Raw genomic sequence first — 11,209 nt, 5'->3', positions numbered from 1 at the left:
GCGGGTGCGGGTGGGAGCACGTGCGAGCGGTCGTTCGGGGTGGGGGTGCGAGCGGTCCTGCTGGGGGGGGTGAATCGGGCGTCGGGCGGGGTGGGAACTATGTAAAAAAAATTTTGTATACCGCGCTCACGCGTATAACGCGCGAGGGGTATGCGCGGTAGGTAAAAACGCGTATAATGCGCGCGTTATATGCGTGAAAATACAGTAGATCCTTTCCCTGGACAGTGACTCCTAACGTGGAACCCTGCATCACATATAGTTCGTGTTGCTCTTTCCCACATGCATCGCTTTGCACTTGCTCACATTAAACATCATCTGCCATTTTGATAACTAGTCTCCTAGTCTTGCAAGGTCTTCTTGTGATTTAACAACTTTGTGTCATCAGCAAATTGAATTATCTAACTAGTTATTCTCATATTTAGATCATTGATAAAATATGTTAAAGTAGTGATTTCAACACATATCCCTGGGAAACTACTATTTACTCTTTTCCATTGAGAATGACTATTTAAACCTTCTCTCTGTTTTCTGTCTTTCAACCAATTCTTAATCCATAGTAGGAAATTACCTCATATTCCATGACTTTCTAATTTCCTCAGAAGTCTTTCATGAGGTACTTTGTCAAATACCTTTTGAAAATCCAAATATACAATCATCAACTGACTCATCTTTATCCGCATGTTCATTCACCCCTTCAAAAAAGGGAGTAGATGGTGAGGCAAGATTTTCCTTGACTAAATCCATGTTGACTTTCTCTCATTATTCCATGCTTATGTATATGTTCTTTCTACCATCTTGCCCAGCAAGGACGTCAGACTCACTGGTCACCTCTGGAACCCTTTTTAAAAATCAGCATCACATTGGGCACCCTCCTGGCAGCATGGAGTTTTACTATTTATTTGGGTTTCTGCCAGATACTTGTGATGTGGAAACAGCATACTGGGCTAGATGGACCATTCGTCTGACCCAGTATAGCTATTCTTATGTTCTTATTGTTCAATCTGGATTGAAAGCAAGAAGGAATGCAGCTAAGTACTTGTGCCTGTGTCTGTTTTGACTTATCATGAATTCAGTGAACCTGTGGCCTGTAGTATGTTGATATTTTTGAATCAGTTTGAATGGAAATGAGCTTTTTGAAACTTCTCGGATAAATGAGACTGATATTCTATATGGTGGAGTTTTTTCTGGCCCATGAAGATCAACTAAGGTCCTTTTTGAGTTCCTGTTTTCATATATATAGGTGTGTGGTATGTAGAGTGAACGGGGTAGTTGTCCCAAAGCTTTCCCATCATCATTGTGCAGCCAGATTTTGGTGATCATGAAGATGTCCCATCTGTTATCCATAAGGAGATTGTTGAGGATGATATCTTTATTGACTGATTTGGTGTCTGTTTTTAGGTCTGTGTGTGTGTGTGTGTGTGTGGGGGGGGGGGGGGGGTGTGGAGAGAGTGGAATAAGTATTAGAGGTCTTTCTGTGAGGGCAGTGTCTTAGGTCTTTGTAGCTGCCCTGGCCTATAATAATTGGGATGGTAAAACATGTCATGGCTAAGATTACTGGGTTTATGAGAGAGTTAAGCCATTGTAGAGTCTGTGATTTTTGGAGTGGACTTATTCTTTGCATAAGCTCAAAGAGAGAGGTTTTGTGTGTGTGTGAGAGGGGGTGGGGTGGTTGAGCCAGGGTTTAGCAATCAAGATTCGAGCCTGGGTCTGTACTAGTGGTAGAAGGAGGTGAGAAGGGGCAGCAGTCTGAACATGCAAGGAGGGGTTTGAAGCACTCCTGTTCCTAGGTAGTAAGTAAGCAGAGTTGTGGCTGTGGGGGAGAGTTCAGGCAGCAGTCTGTTGCATTCAAGAAGTGAATTAGAGATTCACCTGCTCCTCAGCAGAGGCCAGTAGGTTTGGTGTTGCTGTTTCCTTTCATCACCCCACAGTCTTTGGGATTTCTAGGGTACTTGCGTGCTACAAGTTGAGGTCTGGGGAGGAGGTTCAGGCCTAGTTTCCAGGCTTGGTTCCACTTGGTCCACACAAAGAGCCACAGTTTGGTGGGGCTCGCTAGTAGGAGAGGCCTGCCTGGCTCCTGCTCCTCTTCAGCATTGTGGCCTCTTAATGGCACTACAGTTGGACAGGGGGGAGGCAGGTGGCTCCTGCTGTTTTTCAGGGGAGCTCTGATGGCATTGGGATGGGCAGAGCCTCTCATCAGCACTGCAGTTAGATGTGGGGGAGGCAGGGAATTCTGGCGGCATAGTGGTACTCCCTGCAAGTATTTTCTCCTTCCCCTTGAGCTGCACAACACCCTCACTCGTAACATACAATAATAAAGTGATATACAATATGCATACTTGATCGTCATCTGTATTTTACTATTTGTGGGATATAGACAGTAAGGACAGCATTCTGTAGATAGTGCCCAGTCTCAGCAGTTGCCTTAGTTCCCTAATCCACACCTCTCTTCTGCTGTTTATGGGACACTGATCATTGAGGTGGGCATCACTATTTAATAATACTAAAGTTTTAAATACAACCAAGAAAATGGAAAAATAAATTAGGAAAACTATACTGTAAATTTAAATAAATAAAAACAGCTGTCTTTCATAAAAGCTTCATGTTGGTCAGAAAGTACAGGATTTAGGGTTTAGTTTTGTGGTTCTTCTCATTTCTTGACTATAAGGAAAAGGATAGGCTTGGATTCTTTGTGTTAAAAAAATACATTTTATTATTTATGTATTTTATAAAATAGGCCTCTTATCTAGAAAGATTTAATGGTACAAAAGCAGGAAGTTACTGATAATTATGCTTGCAAAAATTTGTCAGTCATTCCACAAACTGCAATTAGTGTTATTAATCTGCACAGCAAAATGGGGGATACAGGCAGCTGTGAGTTTCCAGCTTATTTACAAACAGGTCCTCATTGTCTTTCCAGGGCTACTACAAAGCATACAACTTGCTGATAAGTTTGTGTGTCTCCTGGATGCAGTTTCTTATCTCACTCCCAAACTCCTTCAGTCTTTCAATGAATGGTAGGCTTTTGTTGTTCGGTTGTTTACAAAATCTGCTTTCTTAAAGTTAGCCTTTTGAAGAGAAAGAAAAGCAGTTATTGAGGGGTTAGCAAGATTAAGAAAACTTTCAGAATAAGATACTACATATTGCCTTGCATAACTCATTCTAAAAGGCTGCAGAAACATCACTGGCTAGCAGTACAAGACAGGGCTAAATTTAAAACTCTACAGCTGATCTTCAAAGCCCTTAAAGGAAAAGGGAAGAGTATTTGAAGAACAGGATCGCCCTCTATACACCTCCAAGGTCATTAAGGTCCTTCCAAAGAGCATCCTTAACCCCACCCCAAAGGACATAGCACACTAACTCTCGCCAGTGAACCTTCTCTGAAGTATGCCCTATGGAATGAAAGGCTTCACTCAATGCATGACTCTACTTCAGGCAGCAGGTGAAAGCTTGCAAAAGAGATGGCTGAGAGGAGATATGATTGAAGTCTACAAAATCCTGACTGGAATACAATGGGTACAAGTGGATCGATATATTTTTTTTTTTACTTCATCAAAAATTAAAAAGACTAGGGGACACTTGATGAAATTGAAGGGAAATACATTTAAAACCAATAGGAGGAAATAATTTTTCACTCTGAGAATAATTAAGCTCGGGTAAAAGCAGATAGTGTAGCTGGTTTTAAGAAAGGTTTAGGAAAAGTCTATAGTCTGTTATTAAGACATGTGGGAAGCTTCTGCTTGCCCTGGATCAGTAGCCTGGAATGTTGCTACTCTTTGGGTTTTGGCCAGGTACTAGTGATCTGGATTGGCCATAGTGAGAATGGGCTACTGGCCTTGATGGACCATTGATCTGACCCAGTAAGGCTATTCTTATATTTATTCAAGTCTTTAATGAAAGAAGCAATTAACTTGCTGGTCACACACACATATATGGACTACACTGACTGTACATACTACAGCAGGATATGCTCTATTTACTTAGACTCTAGCTGAGATTATATTTGTGCACCTTTCTGACTTCATGTGCAACTTTCTTTAAATTAGCTCCCGTATTTTCACTCATGTCTAGTGTGACAGGAATCCTGATAGCCCTACAAGAAACAGGGAAGAAGATCCTGCAAGCCCCATTAAAAATCCTGTTATCAGGTCTAGGAAACATCCTGAACAGTTTAGAAATCCTATGCACAGCTTTAAAGAGGAGCCTGCCTCTTTAAAGTGCCCAGAGCTCAGGCTGACATTCAGAGTTCAGGGCCCTTTAAGATCTTGCCTGTCCCTGCTAGGAGGGGGTGTGGCTGGATTCCGAGGCTACCATTTCCTGAGCTTTCCTTGTCAGACAAGGGAGGGAAACAGTGGCATACCTAGGGTATGTGGCACCCGGGGCCTATCATTTTTTTGATACTCCCCCAATGTAAAAAAATATTTTTTGTAATAACCATGAAACAGAATAAATGGTCAGAATAGAAACAGGCAGTGAAAATTTTCTTTTATTGAACCTCATATATGTAACCATTATTCCAAACATAACATAAATTATATCTGAATTATCATGACATCAGAAGTACATATGGAGTAGTTGCAGGTGATGCTTGGGACAGTTCTGATTGTGTTAGTTCAGTTTTCTGTGTTTTTTTGAATAGAAGGGTTTTTATTTCTTTTTTGAAGGTTTTGTAGTCTGTAGTCAAGGTCAATAGGTTGTAGAGTTGGGGGTCAGTGTTAGGAGGTTGTCGAACAGTTTTTTTTCTTTTCACGATTTTGGTTGGAGGGTGTGTGAATGGTGCACAGTTTTCCTATGTCTGGCTGAGGTGGATTGAATTATTTAGCTGAAGAAATTAGTTACCTCCCCATTCCACCCACATTAATTCTCTTCCATTTTTTGTTCCCATTATAAAAAAAAAACACTGATAAGTTCCCAGAAAAAAAAATACATTAAAATAAGTGAAAACAAAGGCCCATATAGATGAGAACATAACATAAGAATAGCCTAACTGGGTCAGACCAATGGTCCATCATGCCCAGTAGCCCATTCTCATGGTAGCCAATCCAAGTCACTAGTACCTGGTCAAAACCCAAAGAGTAGCAACATTCCATGCTTCTGATCCAGGGCAAGCAGACACTTCCCCCATGTCTTAATAATAGATTATGGACTTTTCCTCCAGGAATTTTGTCCAAATCTTTCTTAAAACCAGCTACGCTATCTGCTTTTACCATAACTTTTGGCCACTTCATTTTTAAGCTTAGATCTTTCCTTCCAAACAAGACCTTGCTAGATGTCAAATACAGCACAAGGTAACTTCACACGGACTTAGCTGTGCAGGAAATGTGAATCTCCTCATTCACCCACCATATAGTGCAAAAATGTGCAAAGGTCTGGTTTTTTCTTTTGATCGCTACATAGCCTAATGCCACACAAGCAGCACTGTTACAAACATATTCTGAAGGTCAATGCTAAGGTTAACAAAGTTTCCTTCCTTGGACCACAAGGAGATACTGACAAACCACTGGAAGAGATCCCAAAATAACTACCCAGGCACAACACCCAAAGACCCACTCAGTGTGTGAACCAGTTGCGTGAAGTGGACTAACTGGGGGGTGGAAATGGGCCCGGAGTTTGCTCAGCAGAATTTCCCAGACCACCTCTTCCTCTCAACACATTGATACCACCACCACCACTAGGAACACCACACCGGGTATGCCAGCAATGCTTATAAACTTTATAAAACACATTATTATATTTTCTTATAAAGCACATATTTTAACTGAACTCTGATATCCTCAGCCTTGCCATTCACAAAAATAGAAGGAAGAAAAGTTCCCATTTCCTGCTGTCGCATGTCCCTGGCCTATAAAATACAAGACTGGTAGCTGCCCTCTCTCTGAATCCCCCCCATCCCTTCCTGGTCTACCTCAGAGACATCCCAGCCAGTGCAGTGATTCATATTCATTGCCTGTACTGGCCTCTGTAGGTTTTCCTCTACTGCATCCCACCAAGGAGGAAACGGGACATGATGTCAGCAAAGGTGGGACATGGCAAAAGGAAGCCTCTGGGGGCCAACTCAGCCAGTGAAGGTGAACACTGTGGCTACCGGGACACCTCTGAGATAGACTGGGGAGAGAAGGAAGATTCAGAGAGGAAGCAGAACCAGGGCTGCCAGAAAGGTAGAGAAGGAAGTGAGATGCTGCCGCTGGGTGGGCCAGAGCCAATAATGGATGGGCATGTGCCCACTCAGGCCCAACCATAGCTACATCACTGGTACACTCCCTTGCAAATGCACACTATTTAAGTTAAGCCATATTTACAAAATAGCACTTAGGCAGAATTGTGGTAGTTACACAGTGTGTACCATGTTTCCCCCATTATAGGACCTCCTCCTTTAGTAAGACACCCCCCTTTTTTCCCCCACCTGGGAAATATAAGGCCCTCCCCCCCCCTGAAAATAAGGCACTATTTGGCAAGCATGTCTTGGCGATCCAGAGTACTGGTACAGTACCGTATGCGTGGTCACACAACTTCCTGCTTCCGCTGTCCAGGAAAACAAGCCCAGGAACAGCCTCTGTACACCGAGGCCCTGATTCTCCAAAAGTGCGTCCCGATTTTAGGCAGCTGTAGATGTCCTACAGCTGTCTAATCAGCCAATCGGGATGCACGTTTTAAAAAAAAAAAATACTCCCCAGGCAGGCCGCCCGGGAGAGGCGTCCTATACTAAACGCCGATTCTGTAACCGGCGTCTTTAGAGAATCGGGTTAAATTAGACGCGGCCGCTATACTTATGGCAGCAAGGGATCTCCCTGCTGCAATATGTATAGCGGCCGCGGTTGTTGCGGCCGCCTGTCCCATCACCGACAGGAGAATGCCTAACTCCTCCTGTCGGAACCCCGAGCCCCCTCCCCCCCAAACTCGTAATCGCCGACAGGAGGATGCCCAACTCCTCCTGCCGGAAAGCCCAACGACCCCCCGCCCCAACTAATCTCCCTCCCCCAACTAACCTTTCAATGTTGGTCAGCTGGACGGGTCTTGCTGCCGTCCAGCCGACGGGTCTGCCTCGTGGAAATGAGACGGCACGCCCCTTCCCGGCCCATCCCCGCTAAATCTAAGGCCTGATTGGCCCAGGCTGTAGAAGCCTGGACCAATCAGGCCTTAGGCATAGCGGGTCCGCCCATCCCCACTAATCCTAAGGCCTGATTGGCCAAGGTGCCTAGCCTGGGCCAATCAGGCCTTAGATTTAGCGGGGATGGGCCGGGAAGGGGCGTGCCGTCTCATTTCCATGAGGCAGACCCGTCAGCTGGACGGCAGCAAGACCCGTCCAGCTGACCAACATTGAAAGGTTAGTTGGGGGAGGGAGATTAGTTGGGGCGGGGGGTCGTTGGGCTTTCCGGCAGGAGGAGTTGGGCATCCTCCTGTCGGCGATTATGAGTTTGGGGAGGGGAGGGGGTTCTGGGGTTCCGACAGGAGGAGTTGGGCATTCTCCTGTCGGTGATGGGACAGGCGGCCGCTATACATATTGCAGCAGGGAGATCCCTTGCTGCCATAAGTATAGCGGCTGCGTCTAATTTAACCCGATTCTCTAAAGACGCCGGTTACAGAATCGGCGTTTAGTATAGGACGCCTCTCCCGGGCGGCCTGCCTGGGGAGCATTTTTTTTTTTAAAAAAACGTGCATCCCGATTGGCTGATTAGACAGCTGTAGGACGTCTACAGCTGCCTAAAATCGGGACGCACTTTTGGAGAATCAGGGCCTTAAATGTTTTTCTGGTTTGTGATAGTTTTTTCTGGTTTGTGATACAGCTTTTCTGGTTTGTGATGACCTGTACCATATACAGGTAATAAATGTCTTTTTTTCAGCAATAAATTTGTACTGTATGCTTCTTCATGGAAAAATAAGACATCCCCCTGAAAATAAGACCTTGTGCATATTTTGGAGTTTTTAAAAATATAAGACAGTGACATATTCGGGGAAACAGGGTATATGCATAATATATACATATGTACAATTGCCATGCTAATTATGCCATTAAATATGTTCTCTAGTACTTCAGAAATTTCTAGCTTCTTATGAAACTTAATTTCTACAGTACTAGTGAAGTTCTGACAGTCTCATTTCAGCTGGTTTCAAACTGAAGCCTCTCAATAAAAAAAAAAATAATAATAAAAAAAGAGTTAGCTCAAAGGTATGTAGCCCCATAGATTTTAAACAAATAAAACAACCCTTATCATTTTCTCTTGAAATCAAAAGTGGGATAAGCTGTGAGTCAAATATTTATAGCGTCAATCTGGAAACGGCCAGAACAAACATTTTCCTTCGATATGCAGCTGTGTGTTTCAAACTTATTCCTTCAGGCAATATGACAAGCTCGGAGACTTGTAAAGTTCACGCCTGTGAATGCTCTCAGATTCACAGAGGTCAGATATAGATTTCCAGGTTCAGCAGGTTAGAGGCAGACCTGGATTAAAAACTGAAAAACTAATCTTGAATACATTTACTGTGAATTTTTCTGAGAAGTCGGAGTTCTCTGTAGATCTGTGTTTTGTTGGTTTTTTTCATTATTATTATTATTATTACTACCAGCTAAATGTACTAGGAAGTGAAACACCTACTATAATTGCTTTGTGAAGTGTTAATTAACTTACATGTTCCTGTGCAGTACCTAAGGAAGACTATAGGCTTCTTGCAACAGAAAAAACTACATTTTTTGAGCAAATTAGAACTTTAAAGAGTTCTTAAATGCATTCAACTAAAAAAAAATCACCCGTGTTAAACTGCAGGATCCACATAAATGGATGGCACATAAATGCGCAATTCCTGTGAAGATACTTTTATTTATTGATTCTTCTATACTGTTCTCCCAATAGAGCTCAGAACAGTTTACATGATTTTATTCAGGTACTCAAGCATTTTTCCCCTTTCTGTCCCAGTGGGCTCACAATCTATCTAATGTACCTGGGGCAATGGGGGGTATTAAGTGACTTGCTTAGGGTCACAAAGAGCAGCATGGGTTTGAACCCACAACCCTAGGGTGCTGAGGCTGTAGCTTTAACCACTGCTCCATACACTTAGAGCTATGTGAAAGTAAAGTACATATATATGCTGCAAGAATTGATTTCAGTTGTGGCCAAGAGGATAGAAATATGTAATGGAAGAGGGTACATCTTTGGGAAGGGCACAAACAAGGTCAGTGCACAGCATCAATCAGTGTTTCTCAAGTCGATCCTTGTCGATTAGGTTGTCAGGATATCCACAGTGAATATATGTGATTTGCATACACTGCCTCCACTGTCTGGAGATCTCTGTCCTGCATATTCATTGTGGAAATGCTGAAAATGTGACTGGCAAGGGATACTTCAAGACCAACTTGGGAAACGCTGGCATAGACAGTGGCATAGTAAGGGAGGGGGCAGAGGGTCGTCTTGCCTGGGTGCCATATTTCTTTCTCTACGCCATCTGCTCCGTCCCACTCTTCCCCCTGCTGTGTGCACATACCTTCACTTCCCATCCACCATACATCTAGCTCTTCACTGGTGCGAGCAGTAACTCCAACCTGCTCCTCGCACCAGCGTTGGCTCTCTCTGACGTTACCTCCGGGTCCCATGCCTAGGAAGCGACATTAGAGGAAGAGCTGATGCAGTGTGAGCAGCATGTTGCCGCTGCTGCTTGCACCGGGGAAGTTAAAGAGGTACGGGGGTAGGGAATGGGCGCACACAGGGAAGGAGGAGGCAGAGAAGAACGCGGGAGAGGGAGATGCCTCCCATCTTCGCTACGCCACTGTAGACAGACATCTCTTAGGGCATTAGTCTTGAAAGGTAGCGATATGCCTTAAACTGCACTATTTAGGGTCCTCTAGGTTGCAAGATTATGGTCTTCAAAACCACCTTCCACTTTTCAGCCTCACAAGAGCTTATTTAAAGCACAATTCCCTTTGTTCCATGTAATCCTGCTCCTCTATGCCAGCACCAACACAACCTTGCTAACTCCTGCCATACTTGGGGCTTTCAGAAAGACATAAAGTTGCAGTGGAAGAAGTGAAAGTTAAGGAACAGGTTTTATGAGACAGATGACAACGACTGGCATTATTATCATCCAAGAGGAAATGCAGAGAGGCAAGCCTTTTGACTATGACTCCAGCTGGAGCCACCTATGCTGGAACAATCTCTGAGCAGAAGAATCGTTGAGTACTGACGAAACCATTGAGAACCACAAAAAGCACCATGACCCGTCCCCCTAGAGGCACATGGTCTACTGTCTGGCAAAGACTTAGGGTGATGATCTGCCACACTGGCAATAAGATTATCCAACCCCTTGCCAAAAAGCTTGCGGCCCTTGAAAGGTAGCCTAGTCAAAAGTATCCTTGGAAGCTGAATTTCACACCCATTGCCTGATCCATAACATTCTACGGGCAAAGATAGAATATGAAGAGACTTTGCTCATGACCCTGAACACATCATATAGAGCAGTGGTTCCCAAACCTGTCCTGGAGGAACCCCAGGCCAGTTGGGTTTTCAAGATAGCCCTAATGAATATGCATGGAGCAGATCTGCATTCCTGGCATCTCCATTATATGCAAATCTCTGTCATGCATATTCATTAGGGCTATCTTGAAAACCCGACTGGTCTGGGGGTCCTCCAGGACAGGTTTGGGAACCACTGATATAGAGCATCCACTACATAGTCCACTCCTGAAATTAACAACTAGGGGTAAGTGTCCTCCTCCACTGTCGGAGCCTGATGCAGGATAGTATGGCAGGCATATGCAACAAAGGACGTTGCTTCTACCGCTTTCAGCCCCAAAGCCAAGGCCTCAAATTGTCTCTTGAGGATTAAATCCACCCTCCGGTCTTGCACATCCTTTAAAATTACTCCACCTTCACTAGGTAGAGAAGTAGGTTTGGTTACTTTAGGCAGGACAAACAGCTCTTGGAATCAAGAGCCAGCAGATATAGCTTTGCCATAGTTCTGGCAACCCACAAGGAACCTCCGTTAACATCATTGTAATATCTGGATGTGGAGGAAAAAAGGTGGTCTGAGGCTTAGAGTTGCTTATGACAGAATGCTGAGCAGCGTGTGTCTACAGGGGTCCTGCATGGACTCTTCGTGTGGGCTCAGAGGCATGTGCATATCTGCGCTTCACTGAAGACACTGATTCGCTATCTGAGTGCTCCGGAGGGGGGAGTGTTTCTTCCCAAAACAAGCCACTTGCAAGTCCGTCACCCTAGAGCAG

General features: G+C 44.2%; 1 protein-coding gene across 2 annotated transcripts in view; it reads right to left on the bottom strand.

Annotated features, from left to right (window-relative positions):
- Positions 1-875: 875 nt before the first annotated feature.
- The window catches only part of PKP2 (plakophilin 2), a 222,113-nt gene continuing 211,779 nt past the window's right edge, over positions 876-11,209 (bottom strand). For both annotated transcript variants that reach the window (XM_033952694.1, XM_033952693.1), the window contains exon 13: positions 876-3,065. In XM_033952694.1, the coding sequence (XP_033808585.1) occupies positions 2,997-3,065 (69 nt within the window). In that variant the 3' untranslated portion in view covers positions 876-2,996. The remainder of the gene's footprint in view (positions 3,066-11,209) is intronic.

Source organism: Geotrypetes seraphini, chromosome 7 (assembly GCF_902459505.1).
Source record: "Geotrypetes seraphini chromosome 7, aGeoSer1.1, whole genome shotgun sequence".
In the NCBI taxonomy this organism is placed as follows: domain Eukaryota; kingdom Metazoa; phylum Chordata; class Amphibia; order Gymnophiona; family Dermophiidae; genus Geotrypetes; species Geotrypetes seraphini.
Note: the sequence above shows the minus strand (reverse complement) of the source record. Positions and strands in the feature narration are given on the sequence as shown.